A 17,414-nucleotide genomic window follows, 5' to 3' on the forward strand; every position below is an offset into this window, starting at 1 on the left:
ACCTATATTCTATTAAAACCAGTTTCTGGTTAGAAAACATATTTGATGGTAGTAGGGGGAAGATTGTCCTCATGTGCAGAGCCTTGTATGCAGACCAAAACAACACTTTCACAGCCGCTGTAATTTTTGGTTTTCATTCAGTGTTTTGTGCCTGAAGGAATCTGAAACTCAAGGCACAATCATATAGGTGTTTCAGAAATATAGCTGCATTAAAGAGCTTTGCAATCCCACCTGTAGAACAGGAACTCGGTACTAGTTTTGGGGAGGGAGTAGAATGGGCAAGAATGGGCAAGAAACAGTATTTGAAGCATAAGAATAACGGTTTAAGAGTGAAATTTACTATTCATGGCAAGCTCTATATTAATGGAGACAAGGAATAAAGATTCTGAAGAATCATCATCTCACTTTTTCCTCTGCCGACTGTCCTACTATGTCTTTAGCAAGCACATTCCTGGGTTGTATTTCCAAGATAGCCTTGAAAAGGTTATCAGTTAGTACAGTCAAGAAACCTATTTCGGCATTAGGGTGGAGACCGTAGAGCGCAGGACTTTCAGGGGGCAGCATCTCATCTATGTACTTGTGGTATCCTGTGTAATCCAAGTTGGGAGGAGCAAAGAAGCCTGGAGCCAAACTAAAGTCTCCTTCAAGCTGTAATTGGAAAAAAAGGAGAATAATGTTCAGTATTTGATATATTCATTTTGTATCTTTCAGGCAAAGTTCTCCCCTCCCCCCATGGGCCAAGATGTTTTTAAATAGTGAGGCTTGGATCCCACCTAGATTGTCATGGGCATGAGTGGGGGGGGGGGCTCACACAGGAGGAGGAGATTGGTGATAATCATCCTGTGAAAATGATCTTGGATCCAAGACATATTATTTCAGTAATTATATGTGCGATGGGGGGACAGACTCTCCTCCCATTTCACTACCTTTCCCTTTGTAAAGATGCATGTACGTTTTTGTCATCCACAGCATTGTTTCAAGCAGTAACAATAATACGTAGAGCTGCTAATTCTGTGGCAAAACACACACTCTGAAAGGCTCATTCCGCACACGCAGAATAATGCACTTTCAAGCTTCTTTCAGGGCTCTTTGAAGCTGTGCGGAATGGCAAAAACAGTTGTGAAAGCAGCTTGAAAGTGCATTATTTTGCGTGTGCGGAATGAGCCAAAGTGTTTGCTTCGGAAGATGCTTTATATTAAGGACCTTGTTTATTCATTGGGCTTAAATATATAGTCCAATCTATCACATACTGTAAAGTTGTGCAGCATTTCTGATACACTGATCATGTCATTTTGTTCCTGTAGTGGATGTGGCAATACTGAGCCAAACACAACAGAGTGATTAGCCATTCATAGCCAATTGAGATTGTCATGCATAAATAATCAGACCCCATGTGTAGTACTGGTCTTACTCCTGGAAGCCTGGGCCTCAGGGGGCTGTGGAGGAACAGACTGCTGGATGCTTGCAGGACAGGTGTAAAAGAATCTCTGAAAAGCAGAGTTCAGGTAGTACATGTAGCAGAGGACAGATGAATTATAGGGGGAAAGGGCTGAACGGGCCTTTTTTATTTCTTAGCTCCACACCTATAATCAAGACAAGTCACTCAGCTAAATTATTTGTGAGCATCCTGTCTCAGTGTCCTTAAGAACAGCTGTAGTATCCATAACATGTCTGCAAATATATGCAAGGGAAGTCTGCCTTAGTGATGTTTCCCAAATATGAGCACATATGTGTATGAAACCCATGTTATTCATTTACTGTTCCTATTGAATGAGTTTGCAATAGTAACCGTTGCTTTCCTAAATCATCATCACACAGTGAAGTGGCAATTGTTTTTAAAAAATTGCATTCAGGAGCAAGTCAGCAACCTGTATCCAAATACATAGTTAAGAAAACATATGTGCCATTAAGTTTTCTTAAGGAGATGCAAAGATTTCTGCCAATTTCCCCAGCCCACTGAAAATGTATTCATTAGGGACCAGGAGACCTTTAGGAACAGTGTAGTGGGATCTGCATGGTAGTGGGGAATTGGTGAAATTCATGACCACCTTAAGAAAACTTGTTAAGTACTCTCAAAGTATTTGGCAAGTACAGCCCAACATTGCCAGGACTGACAGTTTAAGAAAATATAGATGAACTTCAACAAATATATCACTATTATCTTATTTTTATGCCTAGCTGAGATCTGGATTGCCTTGTATTTATTTGCATTGATTATCAGGTTAAAGTTGCATTTGGTCATTAGGGTAATCAATAAAGCTCACATAATGTGTAGTGTGGATCACTGAATACTTTAATATGCTGCATAGAGGATGTTATTTGCGCCTATATGAGGCCAAAGGCAAAGCCTGGATAATGTTTTCCCCTACTCAGTAAATCTGAACCAATAACATCCTAAACAAGCAAATGCAAACTGTGAAGTGGCAAGAATATTGGAATAACCTTTCTGAATCTATAGCAATTCAAAACTGAAACATCTTTGCTGGAAGTTTTTACCCAGCTATTAGTTACCTAAGGAACCCCCATTCCTTACTTAAGGAAAACCATTGCCCAATTAAATAGAAATTAATTATTTTGTTACTAAATAAAGCAGGAAACCGGAATTCATGGTTATGGTATCTAGTACCAGTTATTTTATCAAACCACACCTACAGTTGACATGTACTTGAATCAAAGTTCAGGCCTGTGAAGGTTAGTGGGCTGCCTAGGCTAGAAATATGCTTTCTTATCGATGAGACGGATGTAGAGGAAGCCTGAGAGTAATATGCCTCCAGCACTTCCTCCTTGACCTCAACTGGCATTTAGAGAAATCAGCTTCCATAAGGTCAGAAGTAATCAAAGTTGCACTCTTCTGTAACTGTTGTTCATTGAGTGTCTTCCATGCAGGTATGCATGGGACTGCGCAGGCACAGGCCTGCCATGAAGAACTTAGAAGGCTTCTCAGAGCCTTAGAAGTTTCAGAGAGCTTAGAGCGTCATCCTTCCCATTTCTGTCTGGAGCTGAGAGTGGGCTGTCCAAATGATCATGTGATGGAGAGGGGACAGTGCTCCTCCCTCAATTCTCCCTTCATCCCTGTGGAAGAGAACCAATCAAGCAAATAGCAGTCCACAGTGGGGGAAGGAAGGAAAGATGCGTGCATGCACAGAAGACATTCAATGAACAACAATTACAGGTAAGTGCAACTTTGTTCTCATCATCACGTCTTCAGTGTGGCCTCACATGGGCATTTAGTAAGCTCACTTACCATGAAGGCAGGTATGTGCTTGCTATGAAAACAATGACTGTAAAACTGCTCTCCCAACAGCTGTATCTCTGTTGAAATCCATGTCAGTGGAGTAATGTTAGGGAACACAGATGGAGAGAACCAGGTATCCTGAAGATCAACCATGGCAAGGAAAGCAGATGAAGAAGCTTGGGCCCTGGTGGAATGGGCCCCATTATAGAGTGGATGTTCCAGTTTAGCCAGGCCTAAGTCAGATGAATTGCAAAAACCACCCACCTAGAAATGGTCTGCGAGAAAGCAGCTTTTGCTTTTTTAAGTCCTCTAAAACAATCAAATTTTGCTATTGTCTGAAAGAACTTGTATGTTTTAAATAAAAAAGGAGGGCCCTTCTGACATCAAGTACTACTCAGATGATAACTGAGGATTTGGGAAAAATGGGGAAAGTATTGTCCTTAACATGTGGAATTAAAAGAGATCTCAATCTTTTTCTCTGATCCAAAGGAAATAAGGGAATTTCATAAACCCTCAGAGGAAGGAGAAAATTCGCTACTGAGGGAAGGAGAGGGTGTCCTTTGAAGATTCAGGAGCTCAAGACTCTTTCTGACAGCAGTCTCAATCACTGAAGACAAAAACAATCAATGTCAAGGAGATTAAGATCTTTTATGTTGAAAGGTTCACAGACTCCAACCTTGACTGTAACAAGGACTCTGTCTAGGTGGAAACACTGACACTCAACATTGACGAGATAGTCAACCTCAAGCAGGAGAATATAAGCATGAAGGAGACTGATGACAAGATGAAACAGTCAAACTGGACAATCACACTGTGGACCTTTTTAGCCTTTATAACAGGAGGCTCAGAAGTCGCACATTTGCCCACCAAAGCAGAGTCAGAAGTTGGATCAGATGGAGTCATCAGAACTCAACAGAGTGAAGTCGAAAATCCCTCATTCAAGTTTTCTCCATAGGAGCATCCACTAAAGTGAGGAATTTTTCCTACAATGTAGGCTTAAGACTGGAGGCATGCTCATGTCTGGCCTTTGGGATAAAAAGGCAGCTAATGGGCATGTTTTGGAGACATAAGTCTCACTGAGGCAGAAGAGACATTCATTGTCCTCATCATTCTGAGCTGTCTTCCCACACATAGAGCATTTATTGGACAACATCATATCAACCAACATGACAAAAAGAAAAACTCTGAGATCCATGAAGCACTCAGCTTCATGAACTTGTCCTCTCTCCACGGTGACAAAGAGGGGATTAAAGAAGGCGCACCCTCCCTATCCTTGTCACACATCCATTAAGTTGGGAGACCAGTCCACTCTTGGCTCCAGATGGAAGATAAAGGGAGTGCTCCAAGTGCTCTGAAGCTTCTAGAAGTCATCTAATCAGTTCTCAGCAGTAGGGTTAGGGTTAGGACTGTACTGCAGGACTGTACTGAAGCCATACTCCTGAGCTGTCCAGCTGAGCTAAACTGAATGTGGCTTTGTGACATATGAAAACCGACTCATTGGAGATGGAGTAGATGCAGGCAAATGTGCTTTACTTCAAGCTATGGCATCAAAAGGTGAAAATGGAATATCCTCACAGCTATTTATGGTGCATGCCAGACATTATTTTTTTTAAATCCTGTGCTTGCCATCTTTTACCCCTTCAGAAAAATTGAAAATAAAATAAAATGTATAGATTGGAATGCTGTGTTTGATTTGGCATGATTAAACCCAAATGAAGTCAATCAGACTGGAAAAGATTCCAGTTCAGATTATAGGCATACAAACCCAAGTCGACTTACTTGGAAAAAAAAATCCACTGAAACTAAGACTGCACTGACAACATGCAATTAGATAAAGAGTTATGAAAACTCTCACACCTAAAATAAAACATTCTCAACCGATACAAATTTCACTAATAACATGATGGCTTGCAACAGCTTTTGGAAACAATAATTAGAAGAATCAGTCATAGTAACTGATATGAAGCTGACGTCACCGTAATTCCGTTTCAGCGTGGGGAAAACCAGGAAGGTAAATGAAAATGTTACAATACTATGGGGCAGTGGGGGAAGGAAACGCTGACCTTTGTTTCTTGCCAGGCAAATGTCCTTCTTGTCAGCAACTTATATTGTGGGAGAGGTGCCTGCAAAGTTCTTTAGCCTGGTGGGGGTCTTAATTCGCCTTGGCCATGCAACCTGAGAGGTGGTGGAGCATGAAGAATGCCATGCAAGGAAAGAAGAGGACATCTGAACCCCACCCCTACCCCAGCACTTTTAGTGGGAAAAGCTGTACCTTATGGAAGCCTTATAGTTTTCCCTGGAGATGTGTCTACTACATGGATGGCTTTTAGATGTCCAAACAATGGAGGTGAACAATAGTATATTTTATGTGTACTATAATGGCTGTTTAATGTTTATGCAGAGGTAAGCTGTAGCTGCCCTGACCTGCCTCGCCTAGGCTAGCCTGATCTCATCAGATCTTGGAAGCTTGACAGGATTGGCCTTGGTTAGTGCTTGACTGCAAGACCACCAAGGAATACCAGGGTTGTAACCAATAGGCAGGCAACTTCTGAATGCCTTGTAAACCCTATCAAGGGTTGCTGTAAAACATCAAATCATACAGTTGGAAGAGGCCATACAGTCCATTTAATCCAACACCCTACTCCTGTGGTGGCGAACCTTTGGCACTCCAGATGTTATGGACTACAATTCCCATCGGCCCCTGCCAGCATGCCCAATTGGCCATGCTGGCAGGGGCTGATGGGAATTGTAGTCCATAACATCTGGAGTGCCAAAGGTCGCCACCACTGCCCTACTCAGTGCAGGATCAGCCTAAAGCATCCCTGACAAGGGTTTGTCCAGCTGGAAGACTGCCATAGTGGGGGAGGTCACCACCTAGCTAAGAAGCTCATTCCCCAACTGAATTACTCTCACTGTAAAAACAACCACCACCACCACCTTAATTTTCAGCCAGCACCTTTCCATCCATAATTTGTAGCCAATATTGAAAGTTGTATCTGCTGATGTCAACAGGAACAGCTTTACCACCTCTAAGTGACACCCTTTCAAGTTCTTAAAGAGAGCAATCATGTACCCCATCAACCTCCTCTTTTCCAGTCAAAACATTCCCAAGTCCCTCATCCAGGCTCATAGTCCAATCTGAAAGTCAGCTGTTACTTGATGGCAGAATTTTAAAAAAGGTGAAGCAAGTTTGATAAAACAAACTCTAAACAGGGCTTCCTTGAAGACTGATCTGAAGTTACAGCAAATACAGAATGCACTCCACATCTTTTTCACTAAACCTCACCTTGGTGCAGTAACCCTTCTTAGTATATAGTCCTTGCCCCACACATTTATCCATGCAATTCTCATTATCTCAATCATAGTCTTTTTGAGATCCTCTCCTCCCCTTTTCACCAGTAGAGAAGCTGGTTGGAAACAATATTTATTTATTTTATTTATATGAGTTATAGTCTGCCTTTCTCATAGACACTTTAGGCAGACTACAATAATCTGGTAACTTTTGTTCAAGTGCAGTAACTTCAATTAATGTTCTTCCTGGTATGAGTTTTTTTTATTTTTCAGAGACTTTTAGTATTTTTATATATTCGTGAGTTGTATTTTTAGAATGTTCTGCTTCAAAAAGCTTGCAGACAATGTTGCAACAAATGTTTTCACATTTTTTTTCATATCTGCATTATTACCAGAGAAGGGCTCATGAATTCTTCTAAATATGTGTAACAGAGTCTGCGGTCCCAGTCATCAGTGATGTGTCCACCATACATTATCTCACCAAAGAGATAGCGCAAGTCTTCCCAAGGAACCTACAGAACAATATGGAATGTATAATTAAATAGAATGCTTTCTGAAAGGACAAACCAAAGTCATTCAGAATAGTGCTGACATGATAAAACACTGACTTCATTAGCACAAAGAGAAGAATCAACATACCTTTACCCAGATTTTTCTGTACTTCTAATGCAGTGGTACTCATTGGCTTGTGAGTAGCCACATTCATAATTATCATTAAACCAAGAGTCACATGACCATTGTATGCCCTCTGCCCACCAATCAATATCTACAATATAGATGACTATAACCTTTTAACTTACCAGAACAAACATGAGCATGTAGGGTTGTCTCTCCCTCTCACATAAGGCTTGCATTTTACCCATCCTCCAGCTGCTGCAGTGAGAGCTGTTTCAAGGTGAGAATTACCTGCCAACTACAAGTCCTACTGACCCTTGCTGTTCTGAAACTTGGAGTTGATTCCACATTAGAGAACTGTGCCCAGAAGAAGGTTCCTGCCCAGCTGCTGAGTCATCACTGTTCTAGTGGAATTTTGCCCTGACCTGGATAACCTAGGCTAGACTGATCTTATCAAATCTTGGAAGTTTCACATCACCCCTGGTTAGTATTTGGATAAGAGACTCCCAAGGAAGACCAAGGTTGCTATCCAGAGGCAGACACTGATTAATTAGTCTTTTGCCATGAAAATCCCAAGGGGTCGCCATGAGTCAGCTGTGACTTTATGGCAAAAGAAGTGGAATTTATGTAAAATAATAGAATTGTAATGCAGAGCATTAACCCATCCTGCAGTATTAATATGATACCTGGGACTGACTTAGGCTCATAAATACTGCATAGGATGAATCAGGATATTTGGCCCCATTCTGATACATTGACACATAAAAACCAGCCCCTACCTCACACTCAGATCAAAGAATCAAGCTAAAGTGACAATTCTATGTACACATTTGGAAACAATTCCCACTAGAGCAGGGGTAGGGAACCTGCGGCTCTCCAGATGTTCAGGAACTACAATTCCCATCAGCCTCTGTCAGCATGGCCAATTGGCCATGCTGACAGAGGCTGATGGGAATTGTAGTTCCTGAACATCTGGAGAGCCGCAGGTTCCCTACCCCTGCACTAGAGGGACTGCTTTCTGAAAATTCATACATGGGTCCAGCTGCAAAATTACTGACATTTCAGGCATTTCATCTTAACTAGTTTGTGACTCAGCACAACAGCAGGAAAGCTCCAATTCCTGATTTTACTATATCGGGGAAAGTGCTTTTAAAACAGCCACAAAAGTCCTTTGAAAATACAGGGCAAGACAAGAGAATGTAATGCACTAAAATGTGTGTCATTATGTGGTCTTTAGTTACGGATACATTCTTGTTAGACCTGGGATGTATGGATTAATATCATTCATATACCCCTTCAATAAATAATAAAGGAGTGAAATGGTATTATTTTAATTTGGGATGCTCTGAAGGCTTCCAGCAGGAATAAATTAACATTTATATGATTACATACTCAGGAGAATTATGTTTGTTGTAAGGCTGTGAATATAATGTGCATCAAGTAGCTTTTGATTAATGACCAGAAAATGTTTATTTTTTAAAAGGCACTGCCTCACTGAGTAAAATTTGGCCAAGCAAATTTTCTCCCATAGCCTTGCTTGAAAGAACAAAAAGTTTATGATGAAGCCCTTCCAGACAGGACCCCTCTTGCATCCTCAGGGGCAGTATTTGCCTCCCAACAGTTCAAGTAAAAACTTAATTATAGGCTTCTGTTTTACATGATGCGACAGAGCAGAGGAAATTAAAAGCTGCAGCTATTCCACTGTGCTCACTGTAAGTTTATTTTGGTTTCAATACATGACTATTTAAATGCATCTTTTATAAAAACCACGCTGAACTCAATAAAAAAGAAAAGAGGGATAACATTAAACTATCTCAGACAATTTTGCATTTAAATATGGCAAATTATTTTATTTAGCCATAAAATTATTGTATATTAAGTTTTAAGGTTTTAGATTAGTAATTTACCAAATAATATGACCTTTTCTTCAGTGTGCTTTATAGCATTCTGGTTCTAAAAGCCTCAGTTATTTAACAAACACAACTCAGAAATGTTAAACAACTGTGTTTCTATTAGCGCTGACACTGTTATTAACTGTAAATTAGGATAGCCCTGCTAAATCTAGGCAATCAAGATTTTCCTCATAATTTCCTGGCAGAACCACAGAATTTTTGTGTTGGCATAAAGGGCTTTTGCATTCAGTGGAGCTATACAGTCTATTTAGAAGCAAAATGTTCCCCTGTGCCTTGTCATGATGCCTGATAATAGAGAGTAGCAGCACTGAACCATCAGTGTTCAGTGTCTGGCAGACTGTGTAACTCTTTGTCTCAGATCTCAAAAGTGCAAAATGTGTGTATACTGCTGTAACAGTGTCAAAACTCTAGGAATTGTGGATAAAATATTCTCCACAGGCAAATAATGAAATTCAGTTATGGGATGAATCTTGAACCCACATTCCATACTTGTACCTTCACGTGCTTCAAAAAGTCATTAATTATGCTTATTCAAAAATTTTATGTTCATGCAGTATGAGAGGCTGGGTTGTAAGTCTGTTTTGATGAAGACTTCTTATTTATGAACTCCAGCCAGTCACTGCTGCTACTTAACGCTTTGAACTACCTCATTTCAGTGATCTGAGTCATAAGAGTTAATAGAAACCCATCTCAGCTCTATCCCAGTAAAATTTACTGCTTCTCTTTAGCATGTTGAGTAGGTGCAAAGGTTACAGACATCATGTGTTGTCTAGATAGGTCACACTGGCACCAATGATATTGAAATGTAGTTCTGTGGTCCTGGAGAGGAAAAATGAAGTTACTATGCAGAAAGCGAAAGGTCAGGACCTGTGAAATAGCAATATTCTCAAGGCCAACTAGACAGGCATAGATTGCATTGATCAGAAAGTGGTGCCAGGGGAATGGTTCTCTGGGACAAACCAAACCTATACAAGAGTAAGCCAACTGGAGCTAGAGAGTCACTAGTTCAGGGCAACCCAATCTAAAGAAATAGTGAGCAGGCTAGAATGTGAGAATAAGAGGTGAGGATACTTAGGGAGGGAAATTAATTACAAGTGCCTATAGACTAATGACATACGGCTCAACACTCAAATAAGAGACCTAAAGTACTTGGTACTATAAAAAAACACAATTTAGATATAGTATGTTAGAAATGGTACAATGGGGGAAATTAATGAGATATTGTTATCCATGAGTATATACTGTACACACAGGACATAAAGGGGTGTGTTAAAGGTGGTATTGTATGTATCAAAGGGTACAGGGTCAAATTTACTAGGCTGTTTCCACATGATGGCGGAAACACACCTCCACCGGCATGAATTGTGCCGGTGGCGGCTTGGAGGCCATTTGCACAGTAGTGTGCGTACAGTCCCGAAGATGTAACGAATGAGAGGCGGCTCTGCATGGAGCCCCCAGTTCATCCAGCTCACTCACCTCTCCATCCAGCACAGCTCTGCAGGGCTACGCTGGACAGAGAGGTGAGTGGAGGGGGAGCAAAAAGTGGCGCCCTCACACCGGTGCGGTTCGCACCGCACAGGCGGGAAGATGCCACTTTCCAAAAACCTCACTCAGCACCCCAGGGACGGTGTTTTTTCTGTCCTTAGGGCACTGTTATTTGGCCGTGTGGAAACGGCCCTAGAAAATATTAAGGGAATAAAATTCGTCAGAATTCCTTTAGATGAAGATACGGGCCCTAATGGTTACTTAAGAGTGTGGGTGTATTTCACCTTTGACCTCACTCATGGTTTTGGAGAAGATTTTGATCTGGAGACAAAAATATGAGAGAATGCTAAACTGGAAAAGGTTGTAATACTAGGTGATGTCAACTACCTTCATATTGACTGGGCAAATGTATGCTCAAATTATGTAGCAAGCAAATATCACACCAATATTTAAAAGGGGTTCTAGAGGGAATCCAGGAAGTTACAGGTCAGTTAACATATGTTCTGACAAAATTAGAAGAAACTATTATTAAAAAAGAATTATTAATTATATTGAGAAATAAATCCTGAGGAAAAATCAGCATGTGTTCTGTAAGGCAAAGTCCTACCTCACCAACCTTTTGGAGTTCTTTGAGCAGTTAACTAGTGTGTAAATAACGGTGATCCAAGTATACCTTATATACTTCCAAAAGGCTTTTGACAAGGTACCACAACAAAGACTCTTGAATATGCTAAGCAGTTATGGGGTAAGAGTGCACATCCTTTTATGGATTAGAACTGGTTAAATGACATGAGACAGAGTATGAGTATGAATAAATGGACAGATCTCTCTAAACATGAGTATGAATAAATGGACAGATCTCTCTAAACAATGTTGCAAATGAAATGCAGTAATGTTAAACATAAGGTGATGCACACTGGAACCAATTTTTTTTAAACTTCAGATGAGATGGAGATTGCACAAGATTTTAGGGTTCTAGTGGAAGCTTGATTCAAATGTTTTCAGTATGCTGCAGCTTTAAAAAGGCAACATCCATGCTGGAGATAATGAGGAAAGGGACTGAAAATAAAACAGCTAATATTAAAATGTCTCCACCTAGATCTACAGAGTGGCTTCTCATTGCTGTATCTTGAAAAGGTACTTCAGTCATAGATGTGCCAGAATGTGGTGGCAATGGATTCAGAACAGACAAAAGGGAATACTTCTTCACTCAACAAGTAATTACATTGTGAAATTCACTGGCAGTAGAAATGGATGGCAATAGGAATAGCTATGATCATAGGACAGAAGAAATGAGAATTAGACAGATTCAAAGTCTACTTGCCATGGTGAGTAAAGGGAACCTCCATATTCAGAAGAGGTAGCTAACCTCTGAATAGCATGGCTACGAGGTAACATCAGGAAAAGGCCATAGCCTCTGTGCCATATTTGCTGGTCCTCTGGGTAACTGACTGGCTGCTGTGTGAACCTGTACGCTGGACTAGCTGGACCACAGATCTGATCTAGCATGACTCTTCTTATGACAAGGTATCTTAAGCTTATGTGGAACATTTACACTGCAGTTTATTCATGTGAATTCTCTAATATCATTATATAATCAACTTCAGGCAAAAGTGAAAAAAATAATCCCTGCATATATTGCCATTAGCTTCACTTGCAAAGGCTGAGAGAACCTGAACCCATACTGCATAAAACAGGATGAAATTAAATCATGATAGCCAGCCAATTGATGGTATATGACCTAGTGTCTGTTTGGATTATTTTGTATCACTCAGATAGGTAAATGATTGTTGTTCACATGGTCTGCATTTTGACACTGAAAAGCAATTTGTTTTTTTTAATAGGTGATCACAGAAGTTTATATCTTTTCAAATCTAAAATTAGTGAATTCTCTGAGGTCTGATCTTATGCTGAAGGCAAACTGAGAACGTAATCAGAGAAATAGGTCTAATAGGCAAGATTTATATCTGGTACGTTAGGTCTGCAAAAATTTGCACTATATTTAGAAGGCCACAATAGACTCTTTTGTAACCTAAACACTGATATAATAAATGCTTAATATACATATAGTGGAAAAAGGAAGAGACACCATTTTCCTCCTATACCTCCTTATAATATTGAATACATTTTTACAATATCATTGTGAACTGAAGCAATTATTGAAACTGTGACATTCCACATTCACAGTTAGTTGCCCATTGTATTATTCTTTTCCATCTGGAAGGAAGAAAAACTGGAAATAATATGTACTTCATGCGAAACATGGAATATAATGTTAACACATGGGTAAAATTAGCAATTGATATAAGGTTGAGCTAATTTGCGTGTTGCATAATGCCACTCCTAGGGTCATCGGGTAAGCCAGTCACTCCTGCCAGTCATCATGGAGGGCCTCTCCCTGGGTCTCATAGAAGGCTGCTGCTAGGGAAATAGCCACAGTGATGCCAGTGAACTAAAAGGTATAACTAATCAGAGTTAAGTAATCCTAAGTACTTCTGTTTAAGAGTATAAGAAATGCCTTGCAGGATCAGGCCAAACTGATCAGCATTCCTTCTTAAAATCCCAACAACTATTAGGTACTACATAGACTACCAGACATCCACCAATGAAGTAAAAGCAGAGGTGTATGGTCTATAGGGACATGTCCCTGGGTGCACACCTTTTGGTCACATGGGAGGGCACCGGGTGCCCACCACATTTCAAAATGGCATGCGGCTGGGGTGGGGGGCAGGGCTCTGCAGTGGATGGCCACAGTGCCTGCCTGGGCTGCCCACCGAGTCCCGCCCCCGACCTCCATGCAGGCCAGCTTTTGCCCTCCCCAGGCCCTGGGGAGGGCAGGAGCTGGCCTGCAGAGAGGCAGGGTTTTGTCTGAGCCCCCCACAAGCCCCCCCGAGAACAGGGGGTGCGGGGGCACCAGGAGGAGGTGTTGCTCCCAGGCGCCATTTCTCCTCAGTACGCTTCTGAGTAAAAGACACCAGACATCCATCAGTGAACTAAAAGACACCATCTGTCCACCATTTATATGTACTTATGCTCCTGTTTAAAGTTGAACATAACTTGAAAATCCATTCACATTCTGGAAAAAAAAAGAGTTTTCAACACAGCTAAAACAGCACTGTTAATATCACTAATGTTTCTATTAGGCAGGCAAAAATCTACGTGAGAAAACAGTGTGACTGCAAAAACCAGTTGTGGGGAATGAGAGGCAAATGGAGACTCAACTGTATTCCTTTGTACCCGGACTATATATCAAGTCCTTAATTGGTTACTGCTGGACAGTAAAATATTATTGTAGGCTTTCAGAGTTGAACAGAACTCAAGCCAAAGGAAGAATTCTAAGCATATTACTTTCACCACTTACCACACACATACATGATTGTATCAGAGGTATTACATGAATAGCTTTGAATCTTCCAACTGGCAGCTGATCTCCAAATAGGGTAAATAATTTACCTAGTTTAAAACTTGGACTCATGGGGAACATTCCTGAGAAAGTCACAACAAGGTGGCCTTCAATACATAATAATGACACACACAGGAAATGCACCATTATTTATACATGTGACGTGCTGCAAATTGCTTCCATCATCAGAATTAATTGTAGTGATTATTAATGCAGTGTTATGAACTGTCAGGACTGCTGTATGTAATTACAGTTGTGCAAATGCTTCATTACCTGCCTAATGAATTTGGCATATATGCACATGTAAACTACTGTTTTTGTTAACATAATGAAGGACATTTTTATTTATTTTATTTTATTTTTGTGAAATCAATAATGTGGAACTGGATCAACCTATGAGTTGAAGTTCAAGCAACCACTGTGAAAAGCCTTTGATCTGTGTGATTTATATATCCAACAGATTTACATTTGATTTACTTCTCTAAAATCTTCAAAGGAAATTTATTATGTTCCGTCTTATTCACTTCTAAAAGAAAGAACAGTAGAACCATCACCCAACTAAAAGTTATTTGACTTCCCACCCTAATTCTTACTTTAGAGTTTGCCTCTAGATAGTTGTAGAGGACATTGACACAAATGGTGAGATCTCCCATGTTAAAAGGATATCTTCGATTCCATCCTTGAGGTCCAAACTTGCGTCTTCCAGCAACACAGGTGTGAAAGTAGCAGAGGGAAAAGAAGATACTCTTAAACTCCTGCTCCCTGGAACATAATTCAAGTACTTCCTGTAAACAAAGAAATATGAACCAAATTTGTATCAAACCACCAAGAGACTACATCTGCTCTTTCCTTATGAGGATTAATTACTTTTCTCATATATTAATAGGTAAGCTAGAAATAGTAGAATCTACTAGTATATTCAGTTCTATATATACTGCTTAAAAGAAACTGACTGCAATTGTTAACACAGCAAGGGAATTCTCTGCACCTAATGGCATATACTTCTGGGCTACTTCTTGGAGATATACCATGCACTGCATTACATCTGACCTGTCGTGTACTCATAAGTAAATCTAAAACAGCAGATAATTCAAGGCAAACATGTTGTATTCATGAGGATATCATATGTATAAGAAAATGCATTTATAGTAGACATACCGAACTTATGATCTACTAAGCTAAAGGCAGACTACCTGCAGGCTTGATAAACATGCTTATGTGCTGCTATGATTGTAAGGGAAGCTGTCATGCATCTGAAAGACCCCAACATATAGCTCATATGGTGCCTTTGGTATCATGCACCACAAGTTATGCAGGGCTGATGTACATTAAAACATATGAAGTGCGGCACACACAATGGTCACAGGTCTGCAGCAAACATCAACTGTCCGATCAATACACTCCTGGCAAAATAAAATAACCAGTTTTCTATGAAGCTGCCCATAAGACTTTCACCAGACTTTGTGAGGGGGGGGGGAGGATGTGGATAGCAGTCATGTTTAAAAGACCTTTTGATGGAAAGGCATTGCATAAGACATAAATATATTGCTACCGCAATCATTTGTTCAAGATTACTTTGCACTGAAAAACTGTCCTAAGGCAATGGCTCATCAAGTTTGCAACTCTGCTAGTCAGTTGCATGCACTCATCTGATTTATCCTGACCTGGTCAAAATTGTACAGAGCAGCATGAAGATTTGTTAGCATTCCAGTCGGTGGTTCATTAATAATTTTAATGGAATTTTCTAATATTCCTTGGGGTATAATGTGTTCTTCAGGAGTTGGAGCTGGTTCAGCACTAATAAAGACACGATAGTCTTCATGACTTTGTTTGCCGTATTCCTCCAGCAGTTTTTCTAAGGTCCCCAACCATTTGACTACAAGATGTATATTCTGAATGAGAGAATGAAACATTTTCACTGTAAGAACAAGTTTATCATTTTAAAACAAGACCAAATTACATTGTTGCCCTTTCATTGTTGCACAGTTGCGTAATGATGAACAGACAACACTCCAAGTATTTAATTCTAAAATAATTTCAAGTCTACAGAGGCGATAGTCCGTACAAGAAGGTTTCTGTTTCGGGATCATTTACATTGACATTATTTGTAGGCAGTTTTCCAAACCATTTGAATACATAAATCCTGCCTTCTACATCCAACAGATGACTGTCTCTACTTTGGAAAATGCTCAGTAGAATTTCAGCAATGATTATTCTATTTATGTGTGTTATTTATAGTCTATCCTTCTCACAGAGACTTAAGTCTAATTACATAATGCAAGAAATGACAATCAATTGGATGAGGAGACGTCTAATAAAAATATGGTACAACTAGGATTGCAGAAATCTGAAATGGGCAGCCCAATCCAGAGCGCTCAGTGGTGGAACCCAGCGCCTCTGTGGCACTGCCTGGCCACCCCCAGGAAGGCTTAGCAGCACAAGGAGCCTTCCTGCTACCGAAAAGCCCTCCAAAAGGGCACCATACGCTCAGGCCCCGATGCCAGCATTCTGGTGGGCAAAGACCAGGTGGAAGGTGACTAATGTTGGCTCCATCCTGGCCATGCCTCCGGAATGCCCCTGCTATGCTGGCAGTGCAGAGGCGCTGACATAGTGCTCTGTGCCATGTCTGCCCTCCATTGGATTTGCCCCTCTGCCAGGGTAAGTGCCCTGGGGAGGGCAAATCCACTGGTGCAGCCCTGCAGCACCTCCAGAAGCAGATGCCCCCCCCCCCCCCAGATTGGGCTAAAAGCATACTAAACATGAAATGTTAAGGTAAGAAATATTATTATTTAAGAATAAATAAAAGGCAGTGTATTTGAAATATCAACATATAGGTTTTAAATATTTTCTGCTGCCAAAGAGTACATGCAATGGAAGACACTGCAAATATGGCACAATAACAATCCCTCTTGTAACTCCAATCTCAGAGATATGTTTGATGAAACATCATCTTCATCTCCCATTCCTGAAGCAACCATTTAGGAGTGAGAAGAACTCAGCAGAGGCCAATTAAGACAAGTAGAACTAATTTTTGTGGTTTTTCAGAGCTGTTAAGATAAACAGAAAGTTACAGATGTCAGAAACACTCCACATACCTCCACAAACCTCTTTAATGTCAGGTGAAGCTTGTTTCTCTCAGAATATTTATTTATTTATTTATGATATTTATACCTGGCCTCAAACTAGTATCTCAGAACTTATACTGACCATTTATATTACTGAGAGATGCTTCACCAGTTAAACATGAATGACATCAGCCACTCCATTGCACATATGAAGAACATCAATCACATCATAATGCACTTACTTGGAGAATAACCCAGTGCCCGTACTTGGCAGCTTTCTTTAACGCCTCCTCTGCAACAATCTCTTGTCCTTGTCCTAAAGAGATATTATGAAATTTCCCAGAGTCGATCGTGACGCCAAGTTTTTGGCCTGAAAGTGAAGCAATGGGGTGGGGGGTGGGATGGGG

The 17,414-nt window shown here is 40.5% G+C and overlaps 1 protein-coding gene across 1 annotated transcript in view; it reads right to left on the reverse strand.

The window, feature by feature from the left end:
* Positions 1–17,414, reverse strand: part of DNAH11 (dynein axonemal heavy chain 11) — a 190,318-nt gene that overhangs the window by 3,843 nt on the left and 169,061 nt on the right. The window contains exons 73-77 of the mRNA XM_048510934.1: positions 17,250–17,377; positions 15,607–15,834; positions 14,536–14,727; positions 6,919–7,038; positions 406–648 (exon numbers count right to left, since the gene is read on the reverse strand). Of these exons, the coding sequence (XP_048366891.1) occupies positions 406–648; positions 6,919–7,038; positions 14,536–14,727; positions 15,607–15,834; positions 17,250–17,377 (911 nt within the window). The remainder of the gene's footprint in view (positions 1–405; positions 649–6,918; positions 7,039–14,535; positions 14,728–15,606; positions 15,835–17,249; positions 17,378–17,414) is intronic.

The sequence above is a fragment of the Sphaerodactylus townsendi genome, linkage group LG11 (assembly GCF_021028975.2).
Source record: "Sphaerodactylus townsendi isolate TG3544 linkage group LG11, MPM_Stown_v2.3, whole genome shotgun sequence".
NCBI classification, from domain to species: Eukaryota; Metazoa; Chordata; class Lepidosauria; order Squamata; family Sphaerodactylidae; genus Sphaerodactylus; species Sphaerodactylus townsendi.